General features: G+C 34.0%; 1 protein-coding gene and 1 non-coding gene across 6 annotated transcripts in view; both read left to right on the top strand.

The window, feature by feature from the left end:
- Positions 1 to 23,358, top strand: part of RPS6KA3 (ribosomal protein S6 kinase A3) — a 108,322-nt gene that overhangs the window by 61,205 nt on the left and 23,759 nt on the right. For all 5 annotated transcript variants that reach the window (XM_059909861.1, XM_059909858.1, XM_059909857.1 and 2 more), the window contains 9 exons: positions 6,130 to 6,210; positions 6,966 to 7,045; positions 7,632 to 7,738; positions 11,972 to 12,009; positions 12,245 to 12,387; positions 12,576 to 12,646; positions 21,415 to 21,503; positions 21,700 to 21,764; positions 21,841 to 21,943. In XM_059909861.1, coding sequence (XP_059765844.1) covers positions 6,130 to 6,210; positions 6,966 to 7,045; positions 7,632 to 7,738; positions 11,972 to 12,009; positions 12,245 to 12,387; positions 12,576 to 12,646; positions 21,415 to 21,503; positions 21,700 to 21,764; positions 21,841 to 21,943 — 777 coding nt within the window. The remainder of the gene's footprint in view (positions 1 to 6,129; positions 6,211 to 6,965; positions 7,046 to 7,631; positions 7,739 to 11,971; positions 12,010 to 12,244; positions 12,388 to 12,575; positions 12,647 to 21,414; positions 21,504 to 21,699; positions 21,765 to 21,840; positions 21,944 to 23,358) is intronic.
- LOC132358081 (U6 spliceosomal RNA) lies at positions 20,149 to 20,251 on the top strand. Its single transcript, XR_009500434.1, has one exon. It is a non-coding gene; the product is annotated as a U6 spliceosomal RNA (small nuclear RNA).

The following is a 23,358-nucleotide window of genomic DNA, read 5'->3' as shown; positions in this document are numbered from 1 at the left end:
AGATATTGGGAAAGGAAATACATGCCCAGTTCCTTTTAGAGAAGGTTGTTAAGACTCTTAGTATTCCTCTAGTCATCCAGTTAGCTCCATATCCTCAAGATTCCTGTTGCATTTTCCTTGAAATATTGAAAATTTCACTTGAAAACATATGCCTCAAAGAGTATTCTAAAAAAGAAGAATGAGAAAGGAACAAGTTTTATCAGGTTTAAGGCTTATTAAAAGCAGTAATAATTCATTGTGTTTTGGGGGAAAATAATACAGGCATATAAACCAGTGGAACAAAACAGTACAAAAGTATTATATATTAAAGTTTCATGTATTCGTTACAAAAATATTGAGTAAGTGCTGTGCTGTATGACAAAGCAGGTGTCTAGAACAATGGGAAATTAAATACTGATTTTATAAATTTTGTTCGAAATACTCATGAACAACCTGCAAAAAAACTAGAGTCTTCTCTTAAACCATATACCATAATAAACAATCTAACTGAATTTTACAACTTAACACATCCTAGGAAACTTGTGAAGAGATATTGAGCAAAGCACAAATTACAAACAAATTGACAGTACAAAAAATTTTGGCCTTTTATACAATGAAAAATAGTATAAATAGGAAATCAGGAAATTATTTGCCTCAAATATTACAAAATATTAATATATAAGGAATTTATTAAAAGGCTCCTACTGGCCAAATCTAGGACAGTTTAAACATTGCAATAAATAATGACAGTGATCGATTACAACCCACTGAATAAAGAATCCATGAGTTAATCCATAAATTAATGGAGAACAAGGGAAAGCTCTTCCTTACAATGGAATTCCAACTAATAACTGTAAAAGGAATGATTGAGTTAGGAGTTCCTAAGAAATAACTTTACAACCTCCACCTAAAGGGTTTTAGAATACATTTTATGCAAGGGGATAAAATAAATAACATTTGGGAAAATGTTCCAGTTTTCTGATAAATGCATATAAAATAATGAGTTATTTCATATAATGGCAACATAAGTTAGAAAGCGGTTCTGCAATAAGTACAATGAGCCATTATTGCTGCTAAAGGAACCTAAGGAAATAATCTCGAAGAAGGATTTTGTGCACTTGAAAATTTTCATTGCAACATTATTTACAATATCGAGAATTTAGAAATCTTATAAATATTGAATGTTTAGAAAAGTATGGTATACCACTTAATAGAGTATTATTTAAATGAAATATTTCAAATATAATCACAAAAATGAATGTAATAAAAATTTGTAAGTGAACATTATAACGAATTTGGCTACCACAAGTATGTAAAATTATATAGATGTTAGCGATATAAGAGACCATAGAAAAGTGAAGCTACTTGACATATTGGAATTATAGACTGCTGGTGTGTTCTTAAATTTTATTTTTATTTTTATCAAAGTAATATGTGTATAGAGTCTTATAAAATAGCAGTGCTTTTCCTACCCTTCTCCCTATCCCAGTTCTTGACCCCCAGAGACAGTGATTTCCATCTCTTTAGCTGCTGCTTCTGCCTTTTACCTCCACATTCAGTATTTTTATATTGTAATTCTTTGATTGTTTTCATTTGGAGACATAATCTTTTGACTTCCTACCATGGAAGATTAGGATTTAGTTCTCTCACACACAGTTTCCCTTTTCATGTCCTCCTAGTAATGTTTTCATAATGCTTTATACAGATTGTTCCTGTACTGAAGTCACATATCCTTCACATCTTTGCTGTATTAGATCTCCTTTCCTAAATTCTGTACCTACCTTTTTCTCAGTTTACTTTCTAGTTTTGGTGAAACACATCTTCTAGTAGCTACTTTAGAAAGGCTGGATGGATGGTAAATTTTTTGTAACTTTACATGTCTGAAAATGCCTTTATTCTGCCCCTCACTTAATTTATAATTTGACTGGACGTAAAATTCTAGATCAGAAATAATTTTCCCTCAGATATTTGAAGGCATTGTTTCCATTGTCTTCCAGTTTCCTGTGTTGCAGTTATGAAATTTATTACTGTTATGGTTCCCAGTCCTTTGTGTATAAGCTGCTTTTCCTCCTTAGAAGTCTTTAGAATCAAGCTACTCTTTATCCCTGTTGTTCTGAAATTTGTATAATGGTATTTCTTTAGTGTGGATTTTTAAAATTCATCATACCAGATATGGGGTGGTCTCTTTCAATCTAGAAACTCATTTCTTCAGTTCTGGGGAAGTATTTTGTCATTTCTTCTCCATTTTATAACTGCTACTCTTTGGATATTTTGAACCTCCTGGGTCGTTGCTTAATTTTAATTTTTTTTCCATCCTATTTTCCATTTTTGTCTTTTTTTCCTGTTTCCTAGGAAATTTTATCATCTGTCTTCCAACCCTTCTATTAACTTCTTGTTTCTACCATTATTTTTAATTTCCTAGATTTTCCTTGTTCTCTAATTATTCCATTTTTTAAAACTTTTTATTATGGAAAGTGTCAAACATCTACAGAAAGAAACAGAAAATATAGAGAAGCCCCGTATACCCTTCTTTTTCCTTCAACATTTATCAACTCATAATCAATCTTTTTTTATCTGTGTTCTCTCCCTTCCCCTCTTTTGATATTTTGAAGCAAATCCCAGATATTGTATAATTTCTTCCATAAATATTTTAGTATGTATCTCTAAAAGATAAAGACTCTTAAAAGAAATAATACAATTCTATGATTATACCTGAAAAATTAATATACAGATATCTGATCAGTGCTCAAGTTTCCAGTTGTCCCTATTGTTATAATTCATTTTTCTTTTTGCAATTTGTTTGAATCAGGATCTACATAAGGTCTATATTTTTCTATTTATTTTGATAGCTATTTTTCATGTTTAGAGTCTTTCCTTAAATTCCTGGGAATTCTTTGCTATCTTTTCCTCATTTAAGAGTGAGGTACCTATATTCATATATATATATATATATATATATATATATATATATATATATATATATATGTATGTGTGTGTATATATATATAAGTGAATCACTTTGCTGTACAGCAGAAATTAACACAACATTGTAAATCAACTATACTTCAATAAAATAAAATTTTTTTTAAAGAAAAAAAAAAGTGTGGTACCAAAAAGCTGATTAGAATGGGTTCTATGGCAAGAATTTGCTTATTTCTCATTGGCCTCCTTTCTTTAAGCTTAGATTTTAGCTTTCTCTGATCTGCTGTGTGAGTTACCACTTAGTCACCTTCTGCTACTGCTTCTCTTTTTTGTCCTTGCGAGTTTATGCATAATTTTTCCATTATTGTAATTTCAATAGGGTTTTAGAAGAAAGTAGAAAGTAAAACATCCATGTTTAACCAGAAGTCTCTTTCCAGTTTAAAGTTTCTATTAATATAATAAATGGGGTCAAAAAGAAGTCAGAAGTGTTAAGTTGAGTTTATGGGGACTTTTGTCCTAATAAAGTAGTCTGTGGGCCTAAAAGGTTTTGTAAACTATTGCTTAAAGCATTTTCTTAATACATAATTCTAGAAACATAAACAGCATTTCTTCTTATTCACTCTCATGTTCAAGTCAAGTAGAATTTAAAATGTAATAACTAGTATGTAATAAAAATTATTTCAGCGGAATGTAGTTGCTTTGCCAACATGAGTCAGTGTTAACAAATTCTATTTCAGGGGTTTAGAGTTTAACCAATGTAAAACATGCCTTCTTCTGAACCACTAATATCCTAATCAAAATTCCTGATTGTAGGATGATTTATATTTGTCACTAGGTCTTTATATACATAAAAGAAACCAGATTAGAACTATTACACAGTCCTATCTCAGACAGAAGGAAGGAATTCTTTAGTGAGTGAATCTTACTGTTCGTTTTGAACTAAACAAGGTCTCATCAGTGTTGCATGTAAGGAAACTATCTCACAAGATAATCATAATAGAAACAAAAGCATCTGGTTCTAGCCTCTCATTTTATAGAGAAGGAAGCAGGAAGCCCCTGAGCAATGAAAGGATTTGACCAAGGTAACTAACTCATCTAGTTATTAGCATGGCCACTAAACTATAGCTCTTGACTCCCAAGTAATTGTTCTTTTCATAGTGGTACAATAATAGAAGAGGGATATACAGTAAATATACTGATGGATATTTTTGCTGCTTATTAAATAAGCTTTGTATAATTATTGAAAGAGGTAGAAATTTGGAATCTAGCTTTAAGGTAATGGGAACATAATCCAAGATTGTATGGGTAGCGATGGAAAAAAGGGCAGTTTGGGGCTAGACTAGACTAGAATTGTCAGCAGGCCTGACAATTGTGTGATGAACCTCATTCACACAAATAATAGAAAGGGCCTGTTGGACATAAGGCACCAGAGTGGTAGTGATAGGACAAGATAACGAAATCAGAGATTGATCCTGAATTTGATACATCCACAAAACAAGTCAATAAAAAGACAGAGCTGTGTTGATATCAAGAGCAATTGATTCCTTTTCCTGTTTTGCCTATTTTCAGTCACTGGCACCAAAATCTCCCAGTTGGAGTGGAAAACTGGTAGAATGGGAAACGTAGGATTTTTTTAAGTTTATTTGTTTATTTTTCCCAGAGGGCTTAGTTCTGAGTTTTAGGTATCAGTGGTCACCTTAAATTGACAAGAAGACTCATCATTCTGTCCCCGCCCCCACTGCCAAAAAAGACTCTCTTTCCATTCTTTCTGTTTAATCTGTGGCAGAACCATTCAGTCTCTCTGGCCTGAAAAATAGAAGTTCTGTGTGATTTATCCTTATTATGCAACAGAAAAAAAAAACTTGAATGAATGATCATTTTCACCTCTTAAATCCATTGAGCTACCAAGAGAGTACTTATCAGATGATTAATCATCAGTTTACTTGTCTGTCATTCCCACCAGATTATTAGCTTCTTGAAGATTATTTTATTTGTATCTCACAGTGCCTGGCATGTAGAGTTTGCTCAGGAAATATTTGGTTGGTAAAAGAGATCTTTGCCTACTGGGTCAAATGTAAATTCATCCTGGCATTCCAAATTGTCAGGAATCTGGATCCTCCCTACTTCACCACCCCTCCCACCCCCACTCCCATCCCCACCCCACCCCCACCCCCCCAGTTTCCACACTGATTAGGTTCCTTCTTGCTCATCATGCATGCCTCCATGTCCTTGCTTGCACTGGTACTCGATACCTGGACTTTTCTTCTCTCGGTCCAGTCCTTCTTGCCCATATAAATTCCACTCTAAAAGTCCCTAACCCCACCTCTTTGCTCTAGCCTTCCTATACAAGTAAAACTGATCTTTCCCTTTTCTGAATTCTTGTACTACTTATTGGTGGCAATACATCATTTTATCCCTTTATCATATTCATGGTGCTATAACTACTGTTTAATTGAATATCTCTTATATACCAGGCTCTCGATGTACAAACCTTATCTCAAATGGTCACATAGCCCCCAAAGATACAGTGGTGTTATCCCCATTTCATAGATGAGAGGTGTAATAGAGGCACAGAGAGTTTAAATAAGTAACTTGCTCAAGATGACACAGATCCAAATCCAGATGTTTCTAACTCCAGAAAGCCTTTGCTCTTTCAGCTGCACCACAGTACTTCCTCTCAGTATCTCTCCTCTCCTGCCTCCCTCAAAATACACCTTTTGGGGTATATCTATCCTTCGCCATGTCTGCCCCATATTTTAGATGCTTAATGAATGTTTGTTGAATTGAGTTGATAAGGTTGGTAGGGAGAAGTGTTAAAACCTGTTTCATTTTTTGTGTGTGTTTTACCATTTCATTGGAATGCCCTGTTTTTAAAAAGTTGCTCCTTTTTTGGCTATTTTTCATAACTTTGACCAAAATACTTGGAAATCTGATGTTAAAGCCAACATCTGATATGTTCCCTGTATTTTTTTAATGTAAAGCACAGATTTTATAAATATATACAATTTCTTCTGGTAACATAATTTAGTAAAAAATAGTTATTAATTTTGAAAATTCAAGAGTAATGAATAGTTTTATTTATACATATAAATAATTTTATTTATATGTGAATTCACACTTTTATACATATAAGCAAAATTTTATTTAAAATAGTCACCAAAGAGATTTTGTTTTAAAGATTGTCTCTGGAAGCTATTACAGTATAGCCATATGTGTAATATTTTATAGTTCGAGACCGTGTTCGGACGAAAATGGAGCGTGATATCTTGGTAGAAGTTAACCATCCTTTTATTGTCAAGTTGCATTATGGTAAGTTATGAACAACCTCCCATCTCATCCCTTTACCTCATTCTCCCACTCCCTGAGTGCATTCAGATATACTAATGTATATAAATATTTATTTGTGTATATTTGTATGTGTCTAGTAGATACATATAGTAAAGTCATGGAAATTAAACCGTTACTTCTTAGATAAATTTTAGAAGCTTTTATTGCATTTAGCTTCGTGTTTCTTTTAAACATTATAGTTTCTGAGTGATAGCCATAGGAACAGGTAATAATAATCATTTTAAAATTATAATAATTAATAATAATGTACCAGTATTTTATAGTCTATATGTGTTAGCCTAACTTACAAGCAAGAAAGATCCCTAATATCGACGTCCTGATGTTCTTATTCTGTGTAATTAAAGCTAACCAATCCACCTTTTTTTGTAGTTAAGTGACATGGTATTTTGTATTTTGTTTCATGGTTAAGTAAGTCTTTCTGTTGGGAATTTTTCTTATTGACCCCATGTTTTAGAACTATTGTATTCCTGAGAGACTGTTGCCTGAATAAAATCTAACAAATGTTTTAGTGGTTCCATAATAAGAAACACTGCATTTAACATTTCTACGTGGAAACTAAGAGGAATCATTGGTTAACTTCTAAATAAAAATCAGTTTAGATCTACGATGTAGTCATTAATTTGCTAAAATAGTATTCATTTGTGAATGAGTTGACCTAATGTAAGCCCCCCAAATTAAACTATGAATTAAATGGAAATTTTCGTTTCTTCATTCAGCTTTTCAAACTGAAGGGAAGTTGTATCTTATATTGGACTTTCTCAGGGGAGGAGATTTGTTTACACGCTTATCCAAAGAGGTATATAATTAATCTCTGTTTTAAATCTATTTATACGCATCCTTTTTCAACTAAAGCTTTGTTATATTTCAATATTATGCTTGTCGTATTTTGTCAAGCGGCACAAGATTCTCATATTGACGAATCAGAGCCAAAAAGAGTTTTTTTCCTAACTTCTGAATTTATTCGGAAAGTAGATTTTAAATTGATAAACTGTCTTTTGTCCTGCTTCTTTTAGTTATAGTTTATTCAGAAGCAATAATATAACAACAAGATATCCTTAAACAATCAGTAGTGGAAATTCAGCCTGCATTGTAAAGATCATTTTTCATTTCTAAGACGTTACTGTGATGGAGCAACAATGGCACAATCTGAATATAGTTGTTACTTAACAAAATGTAAAATTATTTTCCCCACAGTGCATATTTAGCATTTAGTAAGTCATTAGTTGACTGATTCAGTCATTTTTGCAAATTTCTTTCATAAGTGAATTGTGTAATTAGCATATTTATAGTTTTTTGATATTTAAACTGTAGGATGGAACTTTAAATAAAAATAACAAATGCAAAAAGAAAATAAAGACAGAAAAATTATTATTTTATTTTAGGTCATGTTCACAGAAGAAGATGTCAAATTCTACTTGGCTGAACTTGCGCTTGCTTTAGACCATCTACATAGCCTGGGAATAATCTATAGAGATTTAAAACCAGAAAAGTAAGGAATCATGCTGCTAAGTTGAATACAGTATAATATAATTATTTAGGGGGTAATGCAAAATAATATTATTTCATAGAACTACCACAAACATTGGATTAGAATGCCGATGCTTCACATTTCTGCTAACCCTTTATGTTCTCATACTTTTAAATATCTTTTAATCAAAATATCTGTTAACGTTACCTTGTTTTCATTTGCATTCTTTGATTTTTAATGAAGTGGAAATCTATGGTCATAGGTTTATTGGCAGTTGTATTTTTGTGTGATTTTTCTGTTCATGGCCTTTGCTCATTTTTCTTTTGGAGTGTTGTTTTTTTCCCATTGATTTGTAAGAGACCTTTCTATACAAATTAAGAATTTAACCGTTTGACATATGCTGCAAATACACTTTTCTAGTTTATCTTTTAATTTTATTATTTATTTTTTTATGTATGTATGTATCACTGTGTTGGGTCTTTGTTGCTGCACGCAGGCTTTCCCTAGTTGTGGCAAGTGGGGGCTACTCTTCGTTGCGGTGTGCGGGCTTCTCATTGCAGTGGCTTGTCTTTGTTGTGGAGCACAGGCTCTAGGCGTGTGGGCTTCAGTAGTTGTGGCACTCGGGCTCAGTAGTTGTGGCTCTCGGGCTCAGTAGTTGTGTCTCACAGGCTCTACAGTGCAGGCTCAGTAGTTGTGGCACACAGACTTAGTTGCTTCGCGGCCTGTGGGATCTTCCTGGACCAGGGATCGAACCCATGTCCCCTGTGTTGGCAGGCGGATTCTTAACCACTGCGCCACCCTGTCTTTTAATTTCGTGTTATTTTAACCTACACAGTATTTTTTTCTCAGATCTGCCAATCTTTTCTTTTGTGATTTCTTCTGTGACTTTTATTCTTAGAAGGGCTTTTTCAATTCTCATGATAAGATTTTTTTCTTCTAATTTTATGGTTTCTTTTTTTTTTACTTTTAACTCCATCTAGAAATTTCTTGGTGTGAGGGATGGCATGGAGCTAATTGTTTCCTCCAAATACCATTTATTGACAATTTTCTTCTCCACATGATTTCAAATTTTTAATGAGAGTTAAGCAAATTTCCCTTTACTTTTATAGTAGTGGTTATCAAGAAGCTAATATTATTTAAATTGTACACACTTCTGTGTTTTAATTTGTTGGTGTTTACTATCTACCACTTTGAGAAAGAAAGGTTTTCTTTTCTCCTTTTTTAAGGATATAAACAAGAGCCTTGTTCTATCAAGAATTTTTAAAAATAGCTTTTTTGAGATATAGTCCACATACCCCAATGTTCATAGCAGCATTATTTACAGTTGCCAAGATATGAAAGCAACCCAGCTGTCCACCAACAGATGAATGGATAAAGATGTGTTATAAATATACAATGGAATATTTCTCAGCCATAAAAAAGAACAAAATTAGTGGCTGCTGGGGGGTGGGGCGGGAATATAGAGGTAGGGAAGCGGTAAGGTACAAAGTATTGGATGTAAGATAAGCTCAAGGATGTATTGTACAACACGGGGAATATAGCCAATATTTGGGAAAAATGGTAAATGGAAAGTAACCTTTAATTATACTAAAAAAAATTTTTTTTAATTAAAAAAAATAGTTCTACCACCTAAGTATGCATTCTTAAACAATATAGGTTTCATTTGTTTTAAACTTTATTAAATAAATACTGTACATAAATTTTTGTGTCCTGATCTTTGGACCTATATTAGATATTAAATATCCAGCTATTAAAAATAAAGTATACAAGTCGATGGTTTTTAGTATATTCACAGAGTTGTGTAACTATCATCTTTATCAAGAATTTGGATATTACTTACATTAAACTGTTACATGCAAAATTTAAATTATATATTACAATAGGAAACAAAGGAAATACTCCTTTGGAATCCTGTTAAGTGGTCATTTAGAAATTGTTATACTTTCATATTTTACATTTGTTTTTCAGGTATTTTGTTTTCGGATAAGTTTCATATGGTTCTGATTTTATTCCCCAGATAATGACTGAGTTTTTTCTCATCATTTTCCCAATTTCTAACTATCACAACATAAAATATAATTCCTGGTGAGAATGAATATTCAAGCATATAGTCTTTAGAAGAAAAAAATTACTGTGAACATAAGATTAAACATTCATAATAAAAATGTGTTTGTGTTTTATATCATTTAATTGAATGTATTTATTGTAGACCATTGTATTAATGTTGGTTATAAAATTATATCTAAAGCATGGATCCTGTCTCAAAGATCAAATAAGATCTAATGTGGGTAAGATTGCTTATAGTGAGATTTTTCACGTAAATGTCTAGACTACACTATTAAACTGAAACAACATTTAATTGTTAAATGATCCAAGTGATATCATCATGTAGAGCTTAGGAGAAATTTAAATTTTTAGACCAATTGTTTTATGCACTATAAGGGGTTTTCCAGATTCTTTTAAACTAGAACTCTGTTATAATAAATATGGCTAAAAATAATTATTAATAATTGAAAGGGAACTTTGCTTATTGAGAGTAATACAGTTGACTTTTTCTTTCAAAGATAAAGGACGGGGATGGTTACCTTAGAATGCACTTGCTATCGGAAGTATAAGTAATGCCCTTTTAGCCATGTTTTCTTTTTTAATTTTTTCAAAATTACCAAGAATGATTTGAGGTTTGTTTTGTTTTGTTTTTAAAACTGTCTTCCAGGTATTGATTAGACAGAAGGGAGGATGATTCCCACCATACCTAACAATTCCCTTTATAGTCCCTAAATGTGTTGGTCTGCTTTCTAGTCAAGCATAATCAAGATCAGTATTTTTTTCATAACAAGTCCCTTGTACTGAAAGAGACTTGAACACTGTGTCCCTACTGAATTACCCTCACTGGTAAACATTATTGTAATCATAGTTGAACTGATGATATAGGAAGGTTGGTAGTATTTTTGACATAGTAAAATTTTATTATAACAAAATTTGACTTGCACATTTTTTTAGTTAATTAAAAGAATTAAAAGTAAGGAAATAAAAGTAAGGAATTAAAAGTAATTAAATGTTTTAAAAGTAAGGAAATGCCTATACTATGGAATAGTTTTGAATATGAGTGAAATAGTTGACCTTATTACTTGACCTTTCAAGTCAGTATACTAAAATACCCATCCAGAAATGCAGTAACTGGCTTAACAGCTTAGTACTTACCCCTTTCTATAGCTCCTTAATTAACGACCTTACTCTCCACTCAAGTATCTGCTAAAGCCAGAAACTTGAGTGTCTTCTCCAGTTGTTGTTCTTTATCGTAACTCATACCTAAGAGCACACTAAATATTCTTTATTTTTCCTTCTAAATTGTTTTCTAAAATTGCAGATCTGATTATCTTTACCTTCCATGCATGTAAACCTTTTATGATCTTCATTGCCCTTAAGAAGAAATCCAAACTCTTTGGAATGCTCTATCGGCCCTTTGTAGACTGGCCCCATTCATGCAATATACATTTCTTATTTATCTGTGCTCTGCCAAACAGTGAGCTACAAGGTGTATAAGGTCAAAGTCTCAAGGAGCTCTCAGTTTACTGAAAAAGAGAGAAAACACTGGATAATATATACAATGTAGTGATGGGTCAAAGAAGAACAAGGCGTATGAGGAAGGTGTGTTGAGGAGAAGAGGATTGTGTAAGTTGTGTCAGAAAAAAAGCTAGGAGGGAATTCCCTGGCGGTCCAGTGGTTAGGACTCGTCGCTTTCACTGCCGGGGTCTGGGTTCAGTCCCTGGTTGGGGAACTAAGATCCCGCAAGCTGCGCAGCACAGCCAAAAAGAAAAAAGAAAAGAAAAAGAAAAAAAGCTAGTAAAGAATGATTGAGTCAGATGCCTTTAAAATGACAGCTCTAACACTTTTGACTTAACTATCCAGACCTCTGTCTATTGTGCAAGCACTAGGGAGTTTAGTTAGGCCACCTCTGCAGAAAGGCACTAAGAGCAACTTAGAATATAGGTTTTGGTTCCTTTCCTCATAGTGTTCAAGTGTCCCTGGCTCATTAATACAAGTTATAAGGCTTTGCCTTTGGGATTCATTATATTTGTGTGTCCAAAAAAATAATTTTTCTCCTCCTTTACCTTCGCCTTTTTATTCAGAGTCTAAAGCAATATTTTGGAATGAATGTGATGATCTGATACTTAACAAAGTAATTTCAGTTTTAGCTTCAAAAAATCTCTCTTTAATGGTTTGAAAAGATTTTCTAACTTTGTTTTCTTTCAGCATACTTCTTGATGAAGAAGGTCACATCAAGTTAACAGGTAAAAATCCTCATTTTGTTAAAATAGTCTCTCCTACTCTATATAATTAATTTCCTTTAAGGTTGATCATGGTATAAATATTAAGTAATACATTGTGTTAAAAACTTGAATTAGAATTTTTAAATAATTAATGTAAATATTGGAACTATTAATGTAAACTTTGGAACTCAAAGTTTAAACTTCACGTGTGCAAATTATCGTAGGATATTTATGAACTTGATATTTATTTTGGCAGATTTTGGCCTAAGTAAAGAGTCTATTGACCATGAAAAGAAAGCGTATTCTTTCTGTGGAACTGTGGAATACATGGCTCCAGAAGTAGTTAATCGTCGAGGTCATACTCAGAGTGCGGACTGGTGGTCTTTCGGTGTGTTAATGGTAAGGTTTGGGATGTTTTGGTTTTTTTTTGAAGTTCACTAGTGAATATAGTAGAAATATAAATCACTTGTTTTATTATATAGCAATTTTAGAAGATGTGGTTGTAATTAAGATGATGCTTTTTATCTTCTAGCCTTGAGATTTTATACCTACTGACTAATACCTCTGATTATTTCGCCTTTTTATAGTTTGAGATGCTCACTGGTACACTACCTTTCCAGGGAAAAGATCGAAAAGAAACAATGACTATGATTCTTAAGTAAGTACTCCCTAGTGGATGTGTTTTCATGAGATTGAAAAATAAATGCTTCAAACTAAAAAATGAGATTTTTAGAGTGTTAGCTATAGTATAAGAAATAACTAAGAAATTCATTGATATTATGACATCAATATTATGTGGTTTAAATACGAGCAAACCCCATAGATCTAGAATACTCGTAATTATCTTCATGTTACTATTGAAAGCTTTACCTTTGAGATTTGGAATATGAAAAAGATGCCCATTATTCTACTTCTGTTTACATTGTCCTGAAGGTACTAGCAAGTACAGTAAGGCATCCAAAAGAAGTGCAGTTTAAGGTTTAAAAAGAAGAAATAAAATTGTCATTATTGGGAATTCTCTGGTGGTCCAGTGGTTAGGACTCCACGCTCCCACTGCCAGGGGCCTGGGTTCGATCCTTGGTGAGGGAACTAAGATCCCGCAAGCCCCACGGCACGGCCAAAAAAAATTGTCATTATTTAGTTAACATGATTGTGTCCGTAGAAAATCCAGATCTTCATATAAATCATTGGAATTAATGAGAGCTTGGCAAAGTTGCTGGATAAAGGGTCAGTAAATAAAATCTATTTCATGTCTGTATACTAGCAACAGAAAATGGAATTTTTTTAAAGATACTGTTTACAATAGTATAAAAAAAATCAAACCTAGGGATAAATCTAGCAGAAGTTATGCAAGAACTCTATGCAGAGAACTTAGAAAATGTTAGGAAATTTTAAAAGACCGAAGTAAGTTGGAAGGTTGTACCATATTCACATTATGACAGACCCAAGTGTTATAAAGGATGTGTGTTATCTAATAAAAAAATACAATGTGAACCCCATACATAATTTTAAATTTTCTAGTAGCAACATTAAAAAAGTAAAAAGAAACAGCTAAAATTAATTGTAATATATTTTATTTAACCCAGTATATCCAAGATATTATCACTTCAACATGTGATCAGCATTAAAAAATGATCGAGATATGATACATTTTATTTGAAACTCACTGCAGGTTTTACACTTACAGTTTGGGCTAGCCACATTTCAAGTGCTCAGTGGCTGTATGTGGCTAGTGGCTACCATATTGGACAGCATAACTAGTTTCAATGCAAATCATATTTAAATCCTAACAATTTTTTTGTGTGGAACTTAATAAACTGATTCTTATATGATAATACAAAGGACCAAGAATAGCTAAAACACTCTTGAAGAATATCAAGATAGGAGGACTTGCTTTACCAAGTATCAAACCTTGCTATAACTATAATTAGGACAATATGGCATTAAAACAAGTATAGAAAATAGACTTGTGCAATGGACTAGAGAGGCCAGTAGCAGACCTATACATATATGGACACTCGGTTTACAACCATTGGAAATTGCAGAGCAGTAGGGAAATAGCAGCCTTTTTTAATAAATCATGCTGGAAAAAATGGTATTCATACAGAAAAAGATAAAACAACTCCTACCTCACACCATACACAAATCATTTCCAAGTATATTACAAATATATATATACATATTTTTTGTTTTACATATATATGGGAAAAGGGAAGAAAGATTCTAGAAGAGAATATAGGAAGAATCTTCATGAACTTGGTGTAGAAAAAGTAGTCTTTCAACACAAAAAGCATGAGCCATAAAGGAAAAGATTGATAAATTATTACTACATTAAAATTAATAACTTCTCATCAAAATATTCCATTGAAAAAGAGAAGAAATTTATAACATATAACCAGCAAAGGACTTGTTTCCAGAATATGTCAAGGACTCCAGTCAATCAATAAGAAAAAGACAGCCCAGTAGAAACATGAGGAGACGTAGGGACTTCACAAAAGAGGATATCCTATGGCCAATAAGTTTATGAAAAGATGCTTGCCCTCATTAATCAGAAAATGCAAATTAAAACCACAGCGAGCTACAACTACATACCCACCAGAGTAGCTAAGGGTACAAAGACTGACAATACAAAGTGCTGACGGGCTGTGGAGCAGTGGCAACTTTCATACATAGCTGGAAGGAATGTAAATACTCGTATAACCACTTTGGAAAGCAGTTTTTGGCATTTCTTCTAAAGTCAAATACATGTATAACCTCATCCAGTAATCCTATTCCTAGGCATGCAACCAGTTTTTATGCATCAAGGTACTTGCACATCAAGAAACAAGTGCCCAGATATTTATAGCAGCATTACTTATAGTAGCCAAAAGGTAGAAACTAGATTGTTAACAGAAGAATGGACTAATAAATTGTGGTATATTCATACAGTGGAATACAGCAGGGGTTGACTATAAATATTTTAGATTTTGTAGGCCACACACAGTCTCTGTCACATATTTGTATTGTTTATTATTTGCTTCTAACACTTTTAAAATGTAAAAACTGTTTGTAGCTCAAAAGCCATTCAAAAATAGGCTGAAGCCTTTTGCCCGTGGGTGTAGTGTGCTATACAGGAAAGAAAATGAACAAACCACAGTTACATACAATGACTGGGGTAAATCTCACAAGATTGTTGAGCAAAAGCAATTCAGACACAAAAGAATGAATACTACGTAGATGATCCTATTTATAAAGTTTTAAAAGCAGACAAACTAAAGCATAGTTTTTAGGGTCCCTATTTAGATGGCAGAAGCCTGCGGCAAAATAAGGAAAGTAGTTACATTGGATGAGGGGTTCTGGCAATGTTATATTTCTTGGCCAGATGACTGTTCACTTTGTGGTCAATCATGGAGCTGTGTACTTTGGTTTTGGGTTTGGGAGGTTTGGTTTTGTTTTTTGCACTTTATGTTATTCTTCACAATAAAAAACATTGAAAAATATTTGCTATACAAATGAATGTTCACTGAACCTTCATCACTCCATCTACTCTGGCCCCTTCCTTTCAGCTAATACACACACTTTACTGTTGAGAAAAACAAACCATTTCTTTGACTTGGCCCTTCTTTCAAGTTCCTGCAGCATCTTCCTGCATTCTTTCAACACAAAGCCTCTTTAAAGAGTGGTCTGTGCTTTCTGTTACTTTTTTTTGGCTGCTTTTATCCCATAGCCTGTTTGTCGTTCATTTCTACCCCTCCATTGAAACTTCTCTCACTATGGTCATCAGTAATTTCCTGGTTGCTTAAACTAGTGGCAGATTGTTAGAAAGGTGACTGTTTGTATGATTTGTTCACGCAATTCATTCAACAGATGATTGAGGTCTTTCTGTATGTACTTAGGATGCAATGTGAACAAGACTGACAAGATCTTCTGTGGTGTCACTGAGCTTGCATTCTAGTGGGGGAGACAAGGAATTAATATTTAAACAAATAAATATAATAATTTCCCGTAGTAATAGGAGCAGTGGGGATAATAAACCAGGGTACTCTTGAAGTGTGAGGGAAGGGCAGGGGCAGGAACCATTTTAGATGAGACAGTTAAGGAGGGTCTCTCTGAGGAGTATTTGACACTGCTGGCCACCCCCTCCCCCCTTCGTTTTTCCTACTTTCATCTGCTTCTCCCACCTCTCTAACCATTCCTCTTTTGGTCTCTTTTGCTTGACCATTCCTTCTCTGCCTGCTTTTCTCTTTTTAATTATGAAAAATTTCAAGGGTAAATTCGCAAAAATAGAATAATACAGTGAACATACGTATACCAATCACCCACATTCAACAGTCATCAAGATTTTGCCACATTTGCTTTGTCTATTCCTCCTTTCTTTTTTTCTTCTTTACTGAAATAGTTTAAGCATTCCAGACATGTCATTTCTCACCTACTGCAGTTTGCCTTGCTAAAAAGTATGGATATTTTCTTATGTAAACTGGTAATAGTCATCTAATACCAATCCTTAACCAGATTTTTCAGGTTTTCTCCAAAACTGTATCCCAAATCAAGTCTGCACATATCCTTTGGTTGTATTTCTTCAGCTTCTGTTCATCTAGAACAGTGTATCCCTGTTGTTCCCCTGCCATTTACTTGTAGAAACCATGTCACTTTTATAGAATTTCACTTTCTGAATTTATCTTGTTAAAAGATGAGACCACTTCTTAATATCTGAAACAAAAAGCATAAAGGTGATTGTATTGCTTACTATAGTAGGGAAAGCGGTGCTGGTCCAGTAGAATCTCTCCAAGCAGAGTAGACCACTGTTCTTATATAGGGTTTTGGGGAAGGGTGGAGTTCAAGAATTGGCAGGTTTTCAGGGCCTAAAATGAATTGACATCATCTGTAAGTGTGGTTACTTGGGTGGGACTCTTGGCACTCAGGTGTGGTTATTGGCGTCAGTTCATTCTTATTTGGCTAATTTTCACAGATGAAGAGCAGTTACTGATTCGTTGGTTTGCAAGAACAAAAAAACAAAAAACTCTGTTCACCTAGGCAAGTTGTCTTTGATCAATTGAATGGTTCTGGCGCCTCTCTTGTTACCATGGTTACGTAATAATTAGTCTTTTCCCAGGAGTGTGAAGTTTTTTAATTCTCCTTGTGATATTTTTTCACTTGTTACTTTATCCCGTTTTTGGTTAAACTTTTTTGGCAACATTATTTCATAGCTCGTGCTTTTGCACCCTATTGCATCACATCAGGAGGCTTACAGCACCATGTTGCCCCACTTTAAGTGATGAATTTCCATGGTTACAGCTGATCCCTCCATTGTAAAGTTCCCTGTCAGGCTTTCATCTAATAGTTTCATCCACTGATAATCATTACTTGAAACAGTTATTTTATTAAGGATTTTAAATTGTGTATTTTCTATTACTGTTATTCCTTCACTTATTAGCTGGTATTTTCCAAAACAATGAACTTTTCCTCATCAACTAGGGCTATTTAGTTACCTTGAAATAAGGCTCAAACAAGATGAGCCCCAGTGGGGGTGATGTCCAATGAGTTGGGTTTTTATGTTAGTTTTGACTTTTTCTTTTTCCTTTTTCACTACAACGAAGTAATGGGATTTAATAATCAGTGTGATTCAGCCAATTGCATTCATTATTTTTAATGCCCAAATTGTTCTTTTTCTGACCACCTTTTAAATGTTCTTGTTACCCAGTGTTCCATCTCTGATATGCCTTTCTCCCCACCTGGACTCATTTTCCTGACTGACATCAGTCTTTCCAATAACTATTGAACATTTTAATTACTCCCAAATCACTCTTTCTTACCTTAATTTACCAGGCACCAGACCTTTATTTCCATTTACTCACCTGCATGTTTCTCCCAAAACATATGACATGCATGACTTAACATTTTAAACTAAATTTATCTTTGTTCGCTGTTCTGTTTCCTCTTCTTGTATTCCCAATTAGCAGCATTTCCATGTACCCTATTTCCTAAGCCAGAAACCTAGAAATCATTCTTGATTTCTTCCTCTCTTGCATACAAAGGTATTCACCAGATTCACTCTCAAAAATATTTCACTGTCCCGGCCTTTCCTCTGCATTGCACTGCTTACAGTTCTCAGATCTCCTACCCATACTATAGGGCCAAGCTTCTAAGTAGATTGCCCATTGCCTACCACCGCTTCCCACTCCAGATCATTCTATACTTCCCTTGGGGTTCCCTTCTTGAAAATAAATCTGGTCCGTTAGTCCACTGTTTAAAGACCTCTGCTATATTCCTGTTACCAAATACGGCAGTGTTTCACCTCGTTTCTGTTGTTTAAGAGAACGCTAATTCTATAAGATGTTAATAGGTATTCTCTGAAGAAGAGGTGCTAAAAACAAATGTTTAGAAAAATACTGATTTCATTACTCTAAATTTATCAGCCTTTTATATGCAATGTATTTTATTTTATGTCTCTAACAAGGGGTATAATAGATAGCATTCCACAAACTCACTGGATCATGAAACATTTTTTTGTTGTTGCTAAGTGTCTAGAGAAATTAATATTATTTAGTAAAATATTGGGGGACACTGGCCAAACGAATAGATTCTCAACCTTTAAATTGCATTTAAGGCCTTTTACAATCTCCCATGTTAAAATAGATATCCCCTACTGTTCCCTTAGCACTCTTTACATGTGTCCTTCTGAATTTGTCTCTTAATGTACTAGCGTTATCTATATCTGTCTTCCCCACTGATTGTGGGGGGGCTGTCTTTATCTCTGTATCCTCAGCGCTAAGCAGTGTCTAGCACATAGTAGCTTCAATAACAACTCACTGAATAATAAATGGATCTATTTCTGAAATAGAAATTTCTCTGCTAGCCATTTTCTCCAGCTCTGTTATTATTTTCATACTTACAGGATCATTGGTTTCCTTAATTTGTAGGTTGAGAAAAAGAGTAAAATTATATATTAGAGCTGAAACAGACCTTCAAGCTCATCCAGGCCAGTGGTTTTCAGACTGTGTGCCACAGACATCTTAGATGTTCCACAGACCCCTTTCCCACCAGCTCCTCTTCCCTGCAGGGCTATTAAAGGGAACGGGAGGAAAAAAATAGGTGTATGAAGCACATGTTCTTTTAAATGTTTTAAATGTTGGATTTCTTAAATTCCTGTTGAGAAAGGGTTCCAAGTCTACAGTTTGGCAGCCATTAATCTAACATCCAATCCCCTTGCTCATGAAGAACTGGTAACAGGCTCAAGGGGATTGGCTTTCCCAAGGTCACAAAGTTCTTAGTAACAGACCCAGAACTAAGACTCAGATGATCTTACTTTTACAGTAGTGCTTTTCACAAAATTCTGAAAAATGAAAAAGTTCATTAGAAGATTTGGGGCTAACATTCTGTGTTCACACAAAAACCTAGACCCAAATGTTCATAGCAGTTTTATTCGTAATAGCCCTAAACTGGACACAATCCAAATGTCCCTCAACAGATAAATAGATAATCTGTGGAATATCCTTGTCATGGAATACTACTTAGCAATAAACATGAATGAACTATTGGGACTTCCCTGGTGGTGCAGTGGATAGGACTCCACGCTCCCAATGCAGGGGGCCCGGGTTCAGTCCCTGGTCAGGCAACTAGATCTCACATGCATGCCGCAACTAAGAGTTCATGTGCTGCAACTAAGGAGCCGGCGAGCCACAACTAAGGAGCCCGTGAGCCACAACTAAGGACCCCACCTGCTGCAACTAAGGAGCCCTGGAGCAGCAACTAAGGAGCCCACGTGCTGCAATTAAGACCTGGTGCATCCAAATAAATAATATAGATATTATAGATAGATAGATAGATAGATAGATAAATAAATGGAATGAACTATTAATACAACAACTTGGATGAATCTCAAGGGAATTATGCTGCATGCAAAAAGTTACATACTGTGTGGTTCCATTTACATGGCATTCTTAAAATGACAAAATTATAGAAATGGAGAATAGATTAGTGGTCACCAGAGGTTAGGAATTGGGGAGGGAGGGAGGTGGGTGTGGTTATAAAGGAGCCACTTGAGGGATTCTGGTGGTGTTGAACTGTTCAGTACCTTTACTGTGGTGGTGGATACAGGAACTTAGAAATGTAATAAAATGGCATAGAACTTCACCTCACAGCTGTCAGGATGGCTATCATCAAAAAGTCTACAAATAGTGGTCGCTTTGGCAGCGCATATACTAAAATTGGAATGATACAGAGAAGATTAGCATGGCCCCTGCGCAAGGATGACACACAAATTCGTGAAGCATTCCATATTTTTACTTTGTTATACAGCAGAAACTAACACAACATTGTAAAGCAATTATACTCCAATAAAGATGTTAAAAAAAAAAAAGTCTACAAATAACACATGTTGGATGGGAATTCCCTGGCGGTCCAGTGGTTAGGGCTCCGTGCTTTCACTGCGAGGGCCCGGGTTCAATCCCTGGTCAGGGAACTAAGATCCCGCAAGCTGTGTGGTGTGGCCAAAAAAAAAAAAAAAAGCACACATGTTGGAGAGTATGTGGAGAAAGGGGGAACCCTTGTACACTGTTGGTGGGAAAACACTAATTCAGAAAGATATATGCACCCCAGTGTTCATAGCAGCACAATTTACAATAGCCAGCACATGGAAGCAACCCAAGTGCCCATTAACAGATGATTGGATTAAGGAGATTTGGCACACACACACACACACACACACACACACACACACACAATGGAATATTACTCAGCCATAAAACAGAATGAAATTCTGCCATTTACAGCAATGTGGATGGACCTTGAGGGCATTTTGCTAAGTGAGATAAGTGAGACAGAGAAAGACAAATACTGTATGATATCATTTACATGTGGAATCAAAGAATAATACAAATCAATGTATATGCAAAACAGAAGCATTCACAGATATAGAGGACAAACTAATGGTTACCGAAGGGGAGATGGAAGGGGGGGAGGGACAAATTAGGGGCATGGGATTAACAGATACAAACCACTATGTATAAAATCAATAAGCAACAAGGATATACAATATAACACAGGGAATTATGGCCGTTGTCTTATAATAACCTAAAATGGAATATAATCTGCAAAAATACTGAATCACTATGCTGTACACCTGAAACTAATGTAATACTGTAAATCAACTATACTTCAATTTAAAAGATGGCATAGAACTAAACACACACACAAATAAGTGCAATGAAAATTGGAGATATCTGAATGAGATCAGTGGATTGTATCAATGTCAGTATCCTGGTTGTGATATCACACTATAGTTTTGTAAGATGCTACCACTGGGGGAAACTGGGTAAAGGGTACGTAGGCTCTCTCTGTATTATTTCTGATTTTGAATCTATAATTATCTTAAAATGAAAAGTTTATTTTAAAAATAAAATACAGATACCTCCAAAACATAAAATATTATATGGATTTATTATTTAGAGCCAAACTTGGGATGCCACAGTTTTTGAGTCCTGAAGCCCAGAGTCTTTTACGAATGCTTTTCAAACGAAATCCTGCAAACAGATTAGGTAAAATTTTTAATTAATTTGTTTCTTTTGTGTGTTTGTCGGTGTTTGTTTTCTAGGGGGGAGATGGATATTTGTGTTTGTTGTGGGATTATGAAATAGTAGGACAAATGTTAAAAGTGAAGACTGAATAAACAATATATATATTTACCCTTGAAATAAAATTACCATTTAATCAAAACTAGCCAATTTTTGATAGGCGCAGGACCAGATGGAGTTGAAGAAATTAAAAGACATTCATTTTTCTCAACAATAGACTGGAATGTAAGTATAGAATGAAAACTTGCTTGAAATTTTTTTTATAATTAACACATGTCTAAGTCTCTTTTTTTTCCTCCAGAAACTGTATAGAAGAGAAATTCATCCACCTTTTAAACCTGCAACTGGCAGGCCTGAAGATACTTTCTATTTTGATCCTGAGTTTACTGCAAAAACTCCGAAAGGTAAGGAGAAAACCTGAAAACCAAATATAAGACAATATATATTTTTTTCTTGTTCAATCAGAAAATCTTATCTAGTATAACTCTATATACTGTCCTCATTTCTTCCCTTCATACACTACCCCTGCTGCAATAACTAGATCATTAGTAAATCCTTTATGGCATTTTATAGAAGTTAAGGTCCTTGTTAAATCTTTTAGCAAATTATGTTGTGCCTTAAACTTTGATACAATTTGTGTGAAAAAATTATTTGGTTGTGCATTTATTTACCTGTAGCTATGTTCACGTGAAATACTACAGCATAAATAGTGCCCTTTAAAATTCTAATTTTATATGGTATTCTGGAAGTACTTATAAAGTTCAAATCCCAAACATAACTCAAACTTTATGTGAGGTGTGATAACTTCAAAATGATTCATATCCTGTATCAGGCTTTATCCTAAAATTGCACAGTGACTATTATAGAGAAGTGATCTTTGAAATGGTAAGTTGTATTTCATTCATTAGTGTGTGTATTATACATAACAGTGTGTTTTGCACTCTAATATTCTCTCATTTAGGTGTATCAGATCCCAGGTTTATCATTGACAAGCAAATAAATAGAAAATGTACTTGCGTGTATTTCCCATAGAGGGTATCATTCAAACCTTGCTATAAAGCTTTACAGCCAAAAGTCTGACGATCTATATTAAGCATTGACGGGTGTTTATTTTTATAAGGCAGCCTTAGAAATTTGGATTAACACATGAACAGAATTTTATCAAAGGTATAGACAGTGATATGCATAGAACTGATGATATATGGTAATGTTTTACTTTGCTTTCTCAATACAATTTGTCCTGATAGAGGAAAAATCTTAGAATAGAGCAGTTCTATATTATATTCTGCCCAGATAGGTTCTCTTAGCAGAAGTCTTCAGTATAATACTGTCACATTGATGTAGAATTCACTAAACAATATATATTGCTGAGAATATCAAGCTGATATTAAAAGAGAGCTTTATGTGGAGTTGATGTTTAAGTAGATTTACCTGTTTTTTGCTCGCCTTTAGCCTTTATAGTATGTTTATAAATATTAGTATGCCTAATTATGTGTTTATATTTATGAATAACACATTTATTATACTTTTATTATTTCTTTTTATAGTGAGCATTAACTATATTGTGAAAGTATTTTTCTGTTTTTGTTAATGCCACTAGATGCCACATAAATAATTTTAATAACAATACATGTCATGTCATAAAACATATTTTAAGGACTACGTACCATGATTGTCCTAGTATATATATATATATAATAATTTACATAGATATATAAATTTGATCTTTTATATGTATAATAATTTTATCTTCAGTTTTGATTTCTAGATTCTGACATTATGTATTGAGACCACTGGACTAAATTCCTTTCTCCTAAAT

Source organism: Balaenoptera ricei, chromosome X (assembly GCF_028023285.1).
Source record: "Balaenoptera ricei isolate mBalRic1 chromosome X, mBalRic1.hap2, whole genome shotgun sequence".
Taxonomy (NCBI): Eukaryota; Metazoa; Chordata; class Mammalia; order Artiodactyla; family Balaenopteridae; genus Balaenoptera; species Balaenoptera ricei.
Note: the sequence above shows the minus strand (reverse complement) of the source record. Positions and strands in the feature narration are given on the sequence as shown.